The following is an 18,530-nucleotide window of genomic DNA, read 5'->3' as shown; positions in this document are numbered from 1 at the left end:
GTTAGAATGGCTATTGTCAAAAAGACAAAAGTGCTGGCCACGTTGTGTGGAAAAAAAAAATTTTCCTCATAAAATTAAAAAAAAAAAAATTAAAAATACAACTACCATGTGATCCAGCAATCCCACTTCTGGGTATATGGCTAAAGGAAATTAAATCAGTGTGTCAAAGAGATATCTATAGTATTCCCATGTTCACTGCAGCATTAGTCACAATAGTTAAGATATGGAAACAACCTAAGTGTCCATCGACGGATGAATGGATAAAGAAGATGTGTTACATATATACAATGGAATATTATTCAGCCATGAAAGAGAAAGAAATCCTGCCATTTGTGACAACATGGATGGACCTTGAGGGCATTATGCTAAGTGAAATAAGTCAGAAGAATACTGTATGATATCACTTATATGTAGAATCTGAGAAAGCCAAACTCATAAAAACAACTGTAGAATGGTGTTTTCCAGACTTTGGGGATGGGGAGATGGAGAGATGTTAGTTAAAGAGTACAAACTTGCAGTTATAAGCTGAATGAGTTCTGGGTAGCTAATGTACAACGTGGTGGCTATAGTTAACAGTGCTGTGTTATAAACTTGAAATTTGTCTAAAGAGTAAATCTTAAATATTCTTACCGCCAAAAAAAAAAAAGGTAATTATGTGAAGTTACGGAGGCGTTAACTAACTCGATAGTGATAAGTACTTCACAATATATGTGTATCAAATCATCATACTACACACCTTAAATTTATACAGTGTTGGATGTCAATTATATCTCAATAAAGCTAGGGGAAATAAAAAGAATTGACCAGATGGAGAGAGCAACAGCTCAATTCCAGATAAATGAAAAGACAACAAACTGAGGTCCAGAATGTAGAAGTAAAACAAATAGAAGCTTTTGTTTTGCCAAAGGCTCAGTGCTTTATAAGGCCATCCTTTGGTTTATAAAAATCTTATGTTAGGAAGTGGGGCTGAGCATGCACATATGTTTGAATGTAACAAAACTATCAAATTTTATAACTAGAAAGACTCTTAAGAATCATTTAGTCCAAACTTGCCTATTAAAAATAAGGAACTGAGGTTCATATAAGTGAAATGTCCACAGTCGCAAAAAATAGAGAAAAAAAAGTCAGAACCAGATTCTAAGTTTCTAGATATAGTTCGTCCCCGTGCTTCACTCACTATACCAGACTGTTCATTGAGGAATACATACAAGTGTATAAACCCAGAGGGCAAAAGGATTTCCAGAGGAGAAACCGGAGCTAGCAGACTTGGCAGTCTATTCTCATTCAGGTTAGCATATATGTACAAATCTAAAAGACCCAGGTGAACACAAAGGAGAGAAAGGAGGAAAAACCATTTTCTAATATTTAAACATCTGCTATGTTGAATATGGAGGCTGTTTGTATATGAGGAAAAGTTTCTTTCTTTCTCATTCTTTTTCTATTATCTAAAACTATATATGTATTCAGTGAACAGTAAGAAGGTCATTTACTCAATACTCAATACTAAGTTCTGTCCCTCAAAAATGTTGGTATGATGATGAGAGTCATATCATACCAGGGAATTCACTTGTTTTCCTCTGAATTACCTAAAACCACTTATAGAGATGTGTTAAAGCTACCTGTGCTTCCAGCTGAGTCAGGCATATTTACATCCTTGTAAATTCTAAGTGTGCATTTTTTCGAAATTCTAAGAGAGATGGCTAAGCTCTTCGACCTATACTTAAGAAACCGAGTTTTATCAGACAGAGCCTATGATCTGACACACATTAGAAAAGCAGCTGAATCCTCAATGAAAAAGAAATCCTCAAGTAATATACATGATTTCGATATACCTATAAACTCCTTTTCAGTTCATAAAAGTTAAAATACACAATATCTTTAATAAAAATTAAGCCACAAGTAAACAACATAAATGTGAAAGTAAACAACTTGACTTTTTAAATAAAGAAGGAAGACCATCTATTCCAGACAAGTACCCAGTAAAAAAGAAAAGGCAGGGCAATGAAGCTCTCTCATATATTTTGAAAGATGAACACATACATGCCAGGAATAGCACTTTATTTATTTTTATATGAATAGATGTTCCCATAGTAACAAATTCAATTCATGAATTCTTCTTTTAGTTCAATGTAGTATATTAACAGGTTCAATATTATATTGGCCAGTTTCACTTCTGCTAAGGCCAACTGAAAAGTTTGCTAAGTGCTATAGGAAGCATACTGTGCAACAAGTGATTTTCCAAACCAGGAGGCCAAAAGGTGTCAAATTCAATATCCCAACATTCTTACCTCTAAAATAATTTCTAAAAATAAAATCTGATAAAAAAAATCTCATTTCTATTAAAGAATAGAGAGGGAGGAGTGGGAGAAGGGCGAGAAGAGAGAGAAGGGGGAGGAAAAGGAGGAGGGGGAGAAAGGGGAGGAGGAAATGGGGAGGAGGAAGGGAGGAGGGGGAGGAGGAGAAGCAATAATCAGCCACCTCTAATTAATCATTCTTTTCTTTCATTTTTTTTAATCACCCATTAACATTGCAATGTCTCCTCAAATTGAAAAACTAAGGAGTTGGCTTAAATGCAAATAGAACCACAGAAGAGGCAACATAAATGAACAAATGAGTCCAGGTAGTCAGTGTTTGCCATAATTAAAGGGGTAGCTTCTTTCAGCCAAGCTCTAGCCACTTTCTGCAATGGGAAATGTAAACCTAATGATATCAGATCTTCCGGTTTTCAAAAGAAGTTGGAAATTGCATTTTTATGCAAAATCTCCTTACTTTTAAATAGTGGCTTTTTAAAAATTTGGGGGGCTTCCCTGGTGGCGCAGTGGTTAAGAATCTGCCTGCCAATGCAGGGGACACGGGTTCGGGCCCTGGTCTGGGAAGATCCCACATGCCACAGAGCAACTAAGCCCATGTGCCACAACTACTGAGCCTGTGCTTTAGAGCCCATGTGCTGCAACTACAGAAGCTCGTGAGCCACAACTACTGAAGCCCACGTGCCTAGAGCCCGTGCTCCACAACAAGAGAAGCCACCGCAATGAGAAGCCCACGCACTGCAACAAAGAGTAGCCCCCGCTCGCCGCAACTAGAGAAAGCCTTTGGGCAGCAACGAAGACCCAACGCAGCCAAAAATAAATAAATAAACTTATAAAAATTAAAAAAAAAAAAATTGGCCCCAAAGCACATGCCTATAGCTGGATCCAGTCAGCTGGTCGCCAGTTTGCAACCCCTGGCTTATGCAGAAATTCCTGTCTTTACATCGTTCTAAGATATCATCACAGATCTGTAGATACAGAAGCCCTGAGTAGAATGCGATTAGAAGGAACGGAAAGTGTCATGTTTGCAGTGGATCACCACTCCCTGCCACCACACCTTGGATGAACTCCTATGACAGCACTACTTTATTTTTGTAGAAGTCTGTCTACAACCACCAGACTGGAAACTTCTTGTAGGCAAGGCCACACCTTATTCATCTTAGTTTCCCCAGCACTTGGCACATGAAAAGCACAAAATAAATATACTTGAATTAATAAGTGAATGAATAAACAAACACCAAATGAATGTAATCTCTGATGTCAATCCCCCTCTAACCCTTTTTCTCCAACATGGAACTTGGTGAAAAAGAGTATTTCCAGTGACTCCACATTTCAAAACTGAGTTGCTCTATACCTGAGCAGAAGTAATGGCTGTATATATTGGTTAAGCCAATTTGGGGCAGACTTTCTAAATTTCAATTGCTGGATTAAAGCCAGGAAACAAGTATTTGAAATTAATTAACATTAATTTCTTCTTTGCCATATGAGACAGAAAAGAAGTCTCAAGAGGGTAGAAGGAGCAGGGAATGAAGAAGAAGGGAGTCTCCATTCTGTGACTATGTGATAATAAAAGATTGTGTAGTCGTGTTGTAGACAGCTTAGTCTCTATAGGTGTTGTGGTTGTTGTTTTACCTGCACTTGAGGAAGCCACTTTCTTTTCTACTGGATGCCTCCCTGTAGATGACATGGCAAGTGGAGGTTTGAAGGGGGCAGAAGAGTGTCCAGGGGAGTTAGGTGGTAAGAACAAAAGGGAAAATTCATTCCATGCTGTTTCTGCGCAAATGGGAATGCTTTCTGCCCAAGTTAAAAAGAGGTCTGATTGGAAGGTGGGAGTGGGATAGATTGGGGTTGACATATATACACTACTATGTATAAAATAGATAACTAATGAGAACAGACGGTATAGCACAGGAAACTCTACTCACTGCTCTGTGGTGACCTAAATGGGAAGGAAATCCAAGGAAGAGAGGATATACGTATACGTGTGGCTGATTCACTTTGCTGTACAGCAGAAACTAACACAACATTGTAAAGCAACTATACACCAATTAAAACAAAAAAGAAATTCTACAACTTCAAAGTGCAATTTAAAAAAACACACATGTAAGGATAAATAACATTAGAAATAAATGGACTTAAATATGAAAAAAAAAATGCAGGCCTGATATACCATCCCTGTCAACTAGCCAATATTTCTACTCTGCCTTCTCTCCTTTCCATACACACACTGTTCAATATGCTTTGGAGTCTAAACTTTTTCTTCAATACAATCCTTGGAACAAAAATGTATACTCTGTATCTATGTACATCAAATTTATAATCTTGGCTATAAAAACTATTTCTGGGTAACTTTTAGAGAACAACTCAGTGGGCACTTATAGCTTAATTATCACCAAGCAAGTATGAACCATAAATAAGCTTTCTACCATGTGTGGACTCTGGCACTGCCAAATGTGTGGACTTCATTTAACCACTGCGGAAGGCTTAAATTATCTGAACCAATACTTGGGTCCCATGAGCTGACAACTATGAATAATGTCCCAAGGATGATGTAAGAGAATATGTGTAATAGGAACAGCTTGGGAAAGTCATGATGCCAAAGTAAGCAGGTAAGTGTACAAAGAAGAAAAGCTTGAGGGCCAGGTTCTAGGAGTAAAACACAGAAACATACTTACCAGAATAGATGGTAAGGTTTCCTGAAGACTTGAACTTTGGGTGTTCCAAACTTGGTCTTCACCTTGGGGAAGTAAAACTCCTCTCACTGAAGAAAGAGTAACATTAAAGAACATTTTTAGTTGAGACACAATTGTATTTGAGGTCCAGGGACAACTAAAAACCAAGTTTTTCCTTTTTATAGCTTACATTTGGGCAGAACAGATGGGGAGTCGCTCAGAAAATGCTTGATACTTTATTCAAATATTTTACTTATATTAGCACAATCTGTCTAAATTATAAGACTCCAACATAAAATAAATATTCTCCTCACCATTACATTTAGGACACTCCTATATTATTTTCTTTCCTTTCTCAAGCAATTTTTTACTCTTTTCAAGATTCCTATGAAGTAGTTGCTCTAAAACTGATTTTTTTTTCATTTTAGTAAGAAAGTTGAACTGAAATTCCAACTCATTTAGTTGATGCTAAAAATGGAGAAAATTATGCAAAACTATTTCCTTTTCTGCAGAAAGTGCCTTTGAAAAATGGGGTAAGACACCAGAGAATTTATCACTATACCAATACTAAGCCATAAAGTTAACAGAGTAGATTGTATAATTTAATTCAATAAGATTTACTGAATCCTTGCTAGTTACCATGGACTTTGATGAGATTGAGGCTATAAACATTAATAAAGCCAAGTTTCTTTAGTGGAAGTGTTCCCTATGTCACAGATAAATACATATTATAAAACAATATGAGGGGGCTTCCCTGGTGGCGCAGTGGTTGAGAGTCTGCCTGCCGGTGCGGGGGGCGCGGGTTCATGCCCCGGTCTGGGAGGATCCCGCGTGCCGTGGAGCGGCTGGGCCCGTGGGCCATGGCCGCTGGGCCTGCGCATCCGGAGCCTGTGCTCCGCAGTGGAAGAGGCCACAGCGGTGAAAGGCCCGCATGCCGCAAAAAAAACAAAACAAAAAAACAATATGAGGGGGCTTCCCTGGTGGCGCAGTGGTTGAGAGTCTGCCTGCCGATGCAGGGGACATGGGTTTGTGCCCCGGTCCGGGAAGATCCCACATGCCGCGGAGCGGCTGGGCCCGTGGGCCACGGCCGCTGAGCCTGCGCATCCGGAGCCTGAGCTCCGCAACGGGAGAGGCCACAACAGTGAGAGGCCTGTGTACCGCAAAAAAAAAAAAAAAAAAAAAAAAACAATATGAGGGACATTTATATAATGTATGTGAACACAGACAAAAAAGAAAATGATTTTGCCTGGAGGAGAGAAGGAATCAATAAAAGCTAAAAAGAAAGGACTGTCAGAAAGGTGATCTGGTGCATACACCAAAAATAGAAGCAGAATCTCTCTTTATTCACCTGTTCACTGACATAAAGGGATCAAACAGAAGTCAAAGACCCTATTTTTGGAAAATATAAGTATTTTCCAAAATTCTTTTTCAACTGTGTATTCAGTTATCTTGTCTTCTATGGAAAACAAGTAGCATGAGATCACAGATGAACATATCTTTTAAGGTGATTGAGTCACCTAGAAAGCTGCAGCCATTCAGAACTCTGAAGCTGGCATAACAAAGAGAAATGGATTTTAGGAATACAATTCTGAGCAACTGAAATGTACATCTACTGAAAGGTCAAAGCACCTGAATTAGTTTGTACTGGATATCCTAAAACTTTTGTTAAACTTGCTTGGAAATTCTGAGAGAACTGACCTCTTTTTTAGGACACCTTCTAGAAAGTAGCTTTACCCCAGGCTCCACATAAAAGGGAGACCTCACTACGTTGTTTATGGAGTGAGTTTCCTAAACAACCTCATTTTGCCTATGGCTTATCTTAATCCTCATGCCATTCTTCCACCAGAAACCCCTGATTGATCTACCCAAATTATCTGCATGGCTAAAGTGCCATTCATATCAGGATGGCTTCTGTCTCATGCAGTCTAGAGAGTGCCAGAACCATATATATTTTTGGAAATTAGTTTTCCCAGAATATACTGGAAAAGAAACTAAAACTGTACAAGGACTTAATGGTTATCCAACTTACCATCAATAAGCTGAAGGGAGTCAGGATCCAGATTCAAAGAGGAGGTCCCCAGCAAAAAATTCTGGTGCAGTGTCTCAGCAATATAATCTCTGAAGTTACTAATTGTATAAACAGCAGTGGGCTTATCATCCAATTCCACAAGACCATGGTTCTCCACCTTGTTGGAGTGAAGGCTAATTAGGTCCCAGGTGGTATTGCTGATGGCATCACCATTGAAGGTAACTGCGTAGTGAACATCTATGCCACTATGGATGAAAAGAGAAACAAATTAGGTCCCGCCAAGGAAACACAAAGAAAGGAGCTTTGAACCCACCAAGAACAAACATTAGACCTAGAGAGAGAGTCTCAAAAAGCATGGATTCCACCACCATTCTCTGAAGACTCTGGGCAACCTTTAGCCATCCCCTTCTTCCCAGAAGAACATGGAAAGGGGTCTAAGGAGGCCACAGAGTCAACCCTGCACAATACCTGAGCATATTCTTCCCCCATGTTCTCACCCCTTCAAAGCCAACTGCTTCTTTTCCCTATCAGCCTGTTTCCTTCTTTCCCTATTAGCCTTTTTCCTACCTGATTTAAAAAAACAAAATAAAACAAAACCCTCTAACTCTACTCAACAATGGGAAATCCTTGCATATCTCTTTATTACTGTTGCTGGATGAATTATGTACTCCACAATGGGGAGTGAAGCAATGAAGAAGCTTAATTACTATGAACTAAAACATAGTTGCCTATTGTGAAAGGAAAATATGAAATATTTGGAGATACAGCAAATTGATGACTTTTTTAAAATATCATGCTAGAATATTTTCTAATATGACAGTTATCTAAGTCTCTCAGGAGACATACTTTTGTTTTATAGCACAGACAATTTACAGTCCTATAAAGTTTAATAGTGAGTTGTAAAAAAAAACTACTAAAATGTGATGGGATTTTTGGCCTGATAGGAATGATAACTCCAAAGTTTATGATTTTACTAACCTGTAGGGCATTTAGCAATGTTGTATCTAACTTAACAATCCTTTCCCAATTAACTACATATACTTCTTTCAAATGCTCTAGAAACTAGCTCTCATTTTTCTGCTGGTTCCCTCCTTAATGTGCTGAATAAAAGTTTGACAAGTACTAAGAAATAACTTTGTCTGGGAATGGGGCCTTTTCACTATCTTTCCACAAGCAAACAAAGAGAAGATTTCTTGGAATAAAGGATAAAGTGAAAATAATTAGTAGGAGATGATATGTCATTTGATATTTTCTTAAATAGTCATTTTGAAGAAACATCAGAATATAAAATTTTTAAGCCAATAGAATTACTCCTTCTAGACACTCAGATTTATCTAACAGCTAAAAACTAACATTTTTGTAAGTGCTTACAATGTGATAGGTATTTCACAGGCTTTAATCTCACTTAATATTCATAATAACCTTATGAAGGTTTTATTACCTTCAGATTATTATTAAGAAACCGAGCTTTAAAGAAGTTAAAGGACTTGCCTAAAATTTCACCATATATAAGGGATAGAGTCAAGATTCAAACACGGATCTGCCTGACTCCAGCACCTGTATTCTGAACTACTTTGCTACACTCTCAGTAACTTTAATTAAACTATTACCAGAAAAAAGTCATTATGAGAATGGCTTTGCTCTACTCATCATTCTGGCTTCCAGCCAGTCTATGAGACACAGCCATCAGAGGCAGTACCCAGCAAGCCACACCAAGATCCCTCCAGAGGAAAGGAGAATACCACCCTCCCAAAGATAAACCACTGAAGGCAGATGTGCAATGGAAATAATCTGCCACCTTCAGACATTCTATAGAAGCAAAATGATGCCCAAAGCAAAGCACTCAAATAAATTAAGCACTTCCTCCTCTGAGCTCACTTATATATTCCTTGATTATAGCCTTTGCTGTTTTGTAAAAAGATTCTGTTTATAGTGACTGCCTTGCAGTCTCTCCTTGAGTTTCTATCTCCAATGCTTGGCTTGGTACCTTGCATTAAGTGCCTATCAAATTAACAGAAATCTATACCTGCCTGAATATAAAGAGAAAACTGCAGCCTAATTAAGGTATTCATATATCTCAAAAACAAGTGTCAGGATAATGAGAAGTGTCTCATAGAGTCTAGAAAAAGGGTTAGTCAACTAATTTATGCTACCATTAGTGAAAAGTTTCTGATCAGTGTATTGTGGCTTCTTTGTAACACAGATCCCTAGATTGGAGACAGCTACAACAGGCTAGCATGACTTTGATACTGGCCATTAGGATCACCCAATTTCCTTTCTCTGATCTCAAGCTTGCAAAAGGAACTTTTGATTATAATTCCCTACAGATTGTCCTATGGGGAAAGAATGCATGAGCTAAGCCAATGCAATAATTAGTCAGTTGGCAGATATATTTCTTGCTTTAAATAGATCAATCTGCATTGTATTTTGTGCTTTGGTAAGCATAAATTGGTCTCAGGAGACCTCTCCTTCCTGGGAACACTGGCAGTTCTGGTCTTGTCCAGGGCCTACAGGGGAAGCCATGAAGGTGTTACCCCTCACCTGCCACAGAAGCAGCCAGGCATGATACGATGTTCCTGTCCCGCTCTAAGGTCAGTAAGGTTTTCCTCCCAGATCTGATAAGCTACCACTTCCAACAGGGTGGTTTAGGGAGCTTTAAAGTGGTAATTGAGCATTTTGACACCCGGATGCCCTACTAAGTGGTGAGACATCTGCTTGTCATCTGTAAATTCCCTCAAACCCTTAATTTTTCATATCACAATATGTTGATTCATGAGTAATTCCTGATCTCCTTTTGTAAAGAAATGAATTCAGTAAAACATGCTAAAATAACCAAATGATGGCCCCAATGTGAAATAAAATAGTATTAGGGACACTTACTGGTCAGAACTTACTACATCACATGTGTCCCAAGCATTTAGGACACAATGCCTGGCTCATAGCAGTTCACTAAATACTTTTGAAAATAATGAAAAAACAAGCAGTCAATTTTATTCAGTAATGCAGGCAGATAAGACCATTGAATTTGTGCCACTTAAATGACAGTATGTGATACTCCTGACTTAATCTGAAGGGTTTTTAAGCCTCTAAATATGAAAGAGTAATTTTTCACCCTAAAGAGCACACATATTATCCTCATACATTTGTGTCTTCTGGGTAATGATTTTAGGGACACTGTTTCACAGCCAGAACCCAACTCTGTGAGGATGTGCATGCTCTTTCCAAGCTCTGTGGGATGGACCATGCCTACATCTCCAGAAAGGTGAGCTTCTCCTTGGGATCTATGCCCAACCTATAACATGTTAATATGGCTCTAAGACTCTAAGGCTCTAAGGAAGCAGTGATAAGGGAAAAAAATGGAGAAGAAGAAAAGGCTATGCCAGTTAGCACTTGAGCTACAAAGAAAATCAGACAAGGCTACAAAGAAAATCAGACAAGGAGAGTCAAGCCTTTACTGAGAGCCTACCATGTGCTTTGCGTGACTTTTAAATAGCATAGGGAGAAGACCAAGAGAAATGTTCCTGGATCAAGAAATCTGTGCAAATCAGGCAGTCTGGGTTAGATCACTAGCCTTACTCTTACTGGCAAAATATAATTTGTCTCCCAATGTTTCCCTTGGACTTCTAAAAATAACACTTCTAATATCATCTACCTTGTCTAGTAAGGATAAATTCTTTAAAGAAGATAAAATGCCTCACAGAGATACCGCAATTTATTACCAAGTTTTTGTCCTGGAAAGAGAACTCAAAGTAATGCTTGAGGTATCAGAAAACCATCTATTCTCAGATCCCAGAACTTCAGCATGACCCAGAACAGACTTAGTTCTGGCATGGTAAATGGAATAGAGAGACATCTCAGGATGAGGAACAGAATAAAAGACAGCCAAGAGAAAAAGAAAGTACATAAGACGCAGAATGCACACTGGTGACAAAACAGTATCTGACTGAAGAAAGCTATGCTGGCTCTCTGCACTCAGCAACTCCAACTCCAACTCCTTTTTTCTTCTAAACTGAAACAACTGCTATGTAGAGGAAAGTTTCTCTGTCTGACTGCTATTTCCAGAGACATCAATCATGTGGAGGTGAAATTTACCCTTATTCCTCATCTCTAACGCCCTGATTGGCTGTTTGACGTGAACAGGTTTTAAATAGAAAAAATAATGATATCACATCTCATGACAACTGATCAAACTAAAGATATTTCAGAGAAACTCAGACATCCCTTCTTCTCTCATACTTCTATTAGGAAGAAGGTGCATACTTACAAGGCCTGGAGTTGAATTTTTGAAGTGTGTATACCAGGCAGATATTTTGTTGATTCACTTCAAATGGGTCCTACTAACTTAAAATCATGTGTGCATCTTGAAAGAGGTACAAAGCAAATAGAAAATTTCATGTGTATATAAATACTTATGGAGAGAGAAAGGGGTGTTACATATTATATAAATAGACTATTTCTGCGCCACACATTCATTCACACACAGCTCAAAATAAAAGTACACCAGAAAGTTATGAATAAACTCCACCAACTGGTTAATATCTGACAATACTGAACAATTTTGGAAACTGTACTTAGGTTAACAATTCTATCATAAAATCTAATGGTTTCATATTGAATTGTTGTCTGTGTCCCGATAGAAAACTTAGCACTCAGCAACTGAATACCATTCTTTGATCACAGGATTAACATCAGAATTCGGGTTGTTTTAACATTCTAATCTCCCCAAGAGGGCAGCAATTAAACAATCTTTTGGTTGAATATTGACCATCAACACATATACCTATAATATAAACATACAGAGCAGTCTGCATATACTAAGAGTAGAGAAACCCAAATCCTGATTACTTTGGGCAAAATATCTGATACCCTCTAGTCACATAAGTTACGGCAAATCAGTTTGCCTCTCTAAGGCAAAATTTCCTCACCTCCAAAAGGAGAATGAATAGTCTCATTTTCACTATCTTACAGGGATATAAGAAAATAAAATGAAAAAACGAAAGAACCCGTACTTTGACATATCTCTGAAAGCACTTTTAATTAGACTGTGTCTTCCTAGATGATGGAGACCAACAGTTATTCATTTTTGCAGGCACAAGGTTTGCCCAATTAGCAGACACTTAGTGAATATTTGCTAAAATAATATAAAAGAAAATGAGGAAGTCAGAAAGCCCTTTTCAAATATAAGATATTATAATTATATCTTATATAAATGAAGGCATAATGACATGGATTGACCTGGAGTGTATTACATTTAGTGAAATAAGTCAGATAGAGAAAGATAAATACTCTATGTTATCATTTATATGTGGAATCTAAAAAATAAAATAATCGAATGAATATAACAAAACAGAAACAGACTCACAGATATAGAGAACAAACTAGTAGTTACCAGTGGGACGAGGAAAGGGAGGAGGGGCAAGATAGGGGTAGAGGATTAAGAAATACAAACTATTATGTATAAAATAAATAAGCTACAAGGATATATTGTACAGCACAGGGAATATAGCTAATATTTCATAATAACTTTAAATGGAATATAATCTATAAAAATACTGAGTCACTATGTTCCACACCTGAAACTAATACAATACTGTAAATCAACTATACTTCAATAAAAAGATAAAAATATTTTAAAAAGATATTACAATGAAGAAATATTACCGTATCTCTAAACATCTCTGTACTTAGCTTATGAATTTGCTTCATGTTTTCTATATTATGGTTATCAATCTTTCAAGAGAAAGTAAATTTTAAATAAACTTGAGTTCAAAGATAAAATGACAAGCAACCTTCACAAGGGGGATTGACTATGTTTTTATATTATGCTTCTAAGAAGTTCCAGAGAGCAGCTGTTTTCACAAATGAACTATGATAGAGATCAGCTTTCTCCCTTTCATTTACCACTTAAAATGACACTTGATTACATTATTCAATGACAATAGTATACTTGAAAGTGTTTTCATTAATGCCAGTTTTTATTCCAATTTTAAATTAAGTATAACTCAATATTTTAAAGTATTTGTCATAGGCTATATTGTACAGCACAGGGAATATAGCCAATATTTTACAATAACTATAAATGGAGTATAACTTTTAAAAACTGTGAATCGCTATGTTGTACACCTGAAACTTATATAAAATTGTAAATCAACTACACCTCAAAAATTTTTTTAATTTAAAACTAAAAATAAATAAATAAAAATAGATTAAAAAATAAAAGTACTTGTCAGTCAGCAGCCTATGACAGAAGTCTGTAAACTACAGCCTGTGAACCAAATCCAGCCCACTGTCCATGAGTTAATGGATTTTATATATTAAATGGTTGAAAAAAAATCAAAATAACAATATTTTGTGACGCGAAGATCACATGAAATTGACATTTCAGGGTCCATGAATAAGTTTTATTGGAACACAGCCATGCTCATTCATTTCCAATATATTGCTTACATCTACTTTCATCTGATAGTGACAGAGGTGAGTACATGCGACAGAGGCTGCATAGTGTGAAAAACTTTGAAGTATTTACTATCTGACTCTTAACAAAAAAATGTTGGCCAACTCATCTGTAAGGAGATGAACAGTGATATTGGAAGTAATAAAGGAATTAAGCCACGCTCCCTTGGACCTCGGGCTACCATATTTTCTGAACTACCTCCTCATTAGGTGGACAGTATAGAAAGTGCCAAAAGTTACTCTACCTGCCATTTTCCTTAGGGGATCTGAAAACAAAAATGGAAAGTGTTAAGCAGAGTTTAAGAGCGTTATAATTGTCATATAATTCATCAAAGTACAAGTTCTTAATGCATTTCCTCTGAAGTGTTTCTTTAAATGAAAATCCTTGTATATACTAGATAATGACAAATTCCTATACATTGAAGGAAGATAGCAAAGGTGGAGAAAATATTCTATTTTAAAATCGATAGTCTTTACTGTCTTCAAACTTGTTAAAAATACTTTTAAACAATTAATATATGGTTATCTCTTTATAAATAAACTCTTTTTCAGTAGATCAGCAGAGAACTCCAGCTGTTGGCACTAACAAAATTGGGAATACTTTTGGGGGGATACAATGTGTTATGTGGTATTAAAATGAATAAAAGAAAATCAGATGGTATATAGTAAGGTTCTAAGGGGTTGGGAAAGGTCAGGACTGACTAACTTATAGGATATTGCATAGCCTTTAATATTTATTTATTTAATATTTATTTATTTAATGTAGTAGAACTTCCCATGTGCTATGCATTTTACAAAAATTAATTCATTTAATCCTCATGAAAACTTATTAAGGACCATGAACATCCCCATATTACAGGTAAAGAAACTGAGAAACAAAACAACTAAATAATTTACCCAAAGCATTTAAAAGTATTTTTTAATAAAGCAGGATTAATATAAATTGTATAAATTATCTTTTTTATACAAAAGAGAAGATAAGGCTTGTTAATTTATCCAAAACCATCCAGTCAGCAGTGCCAAAGGCAGGATTTAAACCTAGGCAAGTTGATCCCAAAGGCCAAGTTGCCTTTCAAGTGCTGCCAAATGAGAAAGGACTTCAAAAGCGTCGCCTTCTCAGGCTCTCATGTGAGCTTTAGTCACAGCTGGAGGCGAGTATCCTGTGCAAAGGGCTAAGGCTGAACTGGGAGACAGGTCATGGTGTGAGAGTAGGTGGAGGGTCAATTTACCATGCTTGCCCCTGCCCCTGCACCAATAATTAGCCGAGTGTCCTTAGATAAAATACTTAAATTCCCTGTGCTCTGATTTCCTTATCAGAAAAAAAAGGAGGGTAACAGTAACTATTTCACAGCATGGCTGTTGGGATTAAATGAATTGATATAAATACTGGCACACTGTGCTCATAAGTGCTTGCTATTATTTCTGGAAAACCCAGAAGTTGTGACAAGACTATGCCAAAGATGCATACACTGTTAATTATGCTCATGCTCGCCTGCATCCAATAGGTGGGCCACAGCTACCACCCACATGCTCCAAACCTTCAGAGGACTCAGTCTAGCACAGAGGTTAAGAGCAAGAGCTATAAAGTCAGCCACTTTGTTTCAAAATCCCTCTTGTGCTCTAACTTAAAAACTCTCTGACCTTGGGCTAGTACTTCATCCTTTTAAACCTGTTTGCTCCTCTGCAAAATAAGTATTAATAATGATATTTTTGCTGAAAGAGTTGACGATTATGTGAGCTCAGGAATGTGAAGCGGCCAAAAGTATTCACTCAATAAATGTTCACAAGTATTATGCTGCAGGTCGTTAAGGAGGGAAGAAATGTCTTAAAAAGAGGTGTCTGATTTACCCAGAACTGTTATGTTGATGAACACATCCCTCCCAGAACGGCCATACACTGAGACGTCAAAGTCACCTTAGTGTAGCACTGACGAGCTTTAGGAGCATGCTGAGGTCACATCTAATCTGAATTCAGGCTCCCTTCAGTGCCAAATAAAAGCAGTGTGACTTGTCAGCAGCAAGCTGGGGACATGAATTCCTAAGTTCTTACCCTGGCCCAACTACAATTTAATATATCTCCTTGAATATATTATTTTGCCTTTTTCTGACTCAGTTTCTTCATCTGAAAAACCAGCATTAGGAATATGAATTTATAGGATTGACATATACACACTACTATATATAAAACAGATGACTAGTAAGGACCTACTGTATAGCACAGGGAACTCTACTCAATAATCTGTAATGGCCTATATGGGAAAAGAATCTAAAAAAGAGTGGATATATGTATATGTATAACTGATTCACTTAGTGGTACACCTGAAACTAACACATTATAAATCAACTATACCCCAATAAAAATTTTAAAAATAAATTTTCTTAAAAGGAATATGAATTTAACAAAATAGTATTGAATTACAGTATTCACATCATTTTGAATCATTGTTAGAGTATACATAATAAACACAAAAGGATATTCCATTTGAAATAAAGAGTTCCACAAAACATGTGCATTTTTAAAGTCTATTTACCTAAAGTCAAGTACATGAATGTCCTTGTAGCCCAGTAGCCCAGTAAATGCATCTTCCACCTGTTAAAAATAAAAATAAACTTTATAGCTATGTAGAAATGTAAAAAAAGTACATAGAAAAAATGCTTTTCAGAGTCGAATATAAAGTGCACTGTTTACAACCATTAGAAGCTTGTACACACACATGGATATATGTGGATCAGAAAGTTAAGAAAATTATAATTGTTACAATGTTAGAAAATAGTTTGTACATCACTGCCACATTTTCCTTTTTCATGTTGATTTTTAAGGTTTTGATGTGCTTTAATATTAAGTTTTTCCAAATTATAAAAAACACACTTTTATTGGCAAAGCACTGTTTTTTCCCTTATGTGATGAAATGTGAAAAAAGGGCTGGTTTCAAAGAAATTGTAATAACATTTTTTAATGTAATTATATGGATTAGAAATCTGGCCACACATGGACATATATACACTACCAAACGTAAAATCGATAGCTAGTAGGAAGCAGCCACATAGCACAGGGAGATCAGCTCAGTGCTTTGTGACCACCTGGAGGAGTGGGAATAGGGAGGGTGGGAGGGAGGGAGATGCAAGAGGAAAGAGATATGGGGACATATGTATATGTATAGTTGATTCACTTTGTTATAAAGCAGAAACTAACACACTATTATAAAGCAATTATACTCCAATAAAGTTGTTAAAAAAGAAAAAAAAGAAAGAAATCTGGCCACAGCACACACTCTAACACACAGTCAGGTGCTCATTTCCTCTAAATGTAAAATGTCTGGTGGTCTCTGTTTCCTATTCCTACAACACAAGGGACTGTGAACACAGCTAACATAAGAAAGAAATCTGCAGACCTGGGCTTAGGCCTTGTTGACTGCTTGTCACGAAGGAGTTTATAAAGCAGTGACTGGTCAAAAGATCAATTTATGAGCATCACAACTGCAGGAACCAGTTTTATCACTGAGTTTTTAAAATCAAGCCACATAAATCAATATAAGCTTAGTGACTAGAGAAGGGGGAAATGCTAGATTGGACCAAATACCTAAAAAAAATCAGTTATGCATAAATACATATTTAACAAAATCGAACATTTTATCCACAACATTTCAGAAGGTGACAATCTCACCAGATGAGTCACTAGGGGGCCGACACTAGAACAAGAGAAGTTGTTAGTGGACTTTGGGGACATCTCTGGGCATCTGCTTTTAAAACCAAGTCCACATATAATCAGGAGAATGGGATTTTTTAAAAATCTTGGTTCACCGAAGATATTCATGCCTTGCAGATAAAGAATCCAAACATGTGAAACTTTTTAGCTATAATAATTGCCTTGTTTCATTCTCTGAAAGAAAACTTAGAAGTACTATTAATTCTTGGAGGATGGGCCTGGGGATAGAATCTGCAGGACTAGGAATCCAAAGACTGAGGGTTGGTCCCAGCTGTTTTTACTGGCAGAGTGGCCAGGCACAAGTCTTCTTTTGTATGATTAATGCTGCCCTGCCCGCCCACATTAGTTTTTGTAAGATTAAAATGAATGTAGCTGAAAGTACTCCATTAATTGCAAAATGCTGTACAAGTGCATGTTATTATTAATACTAAACCCAACTCATCTGGGGTTTTGCCATCTCTTGATTCAAACGCATATATGTACTCTAATTCATCATACCCAGTTAGCTATGTACAGGTACCCAGTTGTAATAAAGTCATTCCACTTTATTAACATCAAGGTTAGTAACAGGTACAATTTACTGAGTGACTGCTATGTACCTGGTGCTTTGATAGAGTATTACTTCTAATCCTTTCAACAATACCAAGAGATACATATCTTTCCCATTATGTGGTTGAGAAAACTGAGACTCTGAGATGTCAACTAATTTGTCCAGATCATGCATTTGGTAAGTGACTGAATCCAAATTTGTTCAATCCCCAATCTTTCTACTGAATTACATGCCTCATCCTCTTTCCCCTGATAAATATGCTTTTAAAATTGGGACCAGGACTGGGAAAACTGTGAGGCTCACCACAACTTCTCACCTGAATTAAAATGAAGGGGACTCTGTATTGATATAAAGGAAGGAACACTTTCAAAGGAAGGAGGAGACCTGATTTTCCCTTCTACTCCTAGAAGCTGAAATGACCATGAACAAGTTACTTGCCCTCCTGGGTTTCATCTATAAAATGGAGATGATTACCCACATGGCTGCTGTTAGCAAATGGACATACAGCAGGCTGCAGAACACAAAGCACTATGCGAGGACACTGTGTTGATTCCGTGTCTGTTGTCAGGTATCCACACTCCCAAGCCTATCACAATGACCTTTCCCTCTCTGATGTCATTCTTGGTGATATCCCAAGTTTATCTTACTCTTCTCCTCATTAAAAAAAAAATAATAATAATAACAGCTCCCAAACCTCAATCCTCCCAAGCAGGCTTTATTTTTCCCTGTGTCTTGCAATATTACCTAAGAAATAATATTGAAGGAACAATTCCTGGACTGTGTCCTGAAGGGAGAGAGCTTGAGGGCCTCCT

The 18,530-nt window shown here is 37.0% G+C and overlaps 1 protein-coding gene across 2 annotated transcripts in view; it reads right to left on the bottom strand.

The window, feature by feature from the left end:
• The window catches only part of IMPG2 (interphotoreceptor matrix proteoglycan 2), a gene marked incomplete at both ends in the record, with an annotated part of 68,433 nt that overhangs the window by 16,918 nt on the left and 32,985 nt on the right, over nucleotides 1–18,530 (bottom strand). For both annotated transcript variants that reach the window (XM_079704636.1, XM_079704635.1), the window contains 4 exons: nucleotides 4,985–5,070; nucleotides 7,011–7,255; nucleotides 13,709–13,729; nucleotides 15,994–16,052. In XM_079704636.1, the coding sequence (XP_079560762.1) occupies nucleotides 4,985–5,070; nucleotides 7,011–7,255; nucleotides 13,709–13,729; nucleotides 15,994–16,052 (411 nt within the window). The remainder of the gene's footprint in view (nucleotides 1–4,984; nucleotides 5,071–7,010; nucleotides 7,256–13,708; nucleotides 13,730–15,993; nucleotides 16,053–18,530) is intronic.

This window comes from Hyperoodon ampullatus (genome assembly GCF_949752795.1).
Source record: "Hyperoodon ampullatus genome assembly, chromosome: 5".
NCBI classification, from domain to species: Eukaryota; Metazoa; Chordata; class Mammalia; order Artiodactyla; family Ziphiidae; genus Hyperoodon; species Hyperoodon ampullatus.
The sequence above is the reverse complement of the archived record's forward strand: the minus strand, read 5'-3'. Positions and strand labels throughout refer to the sequence as shown.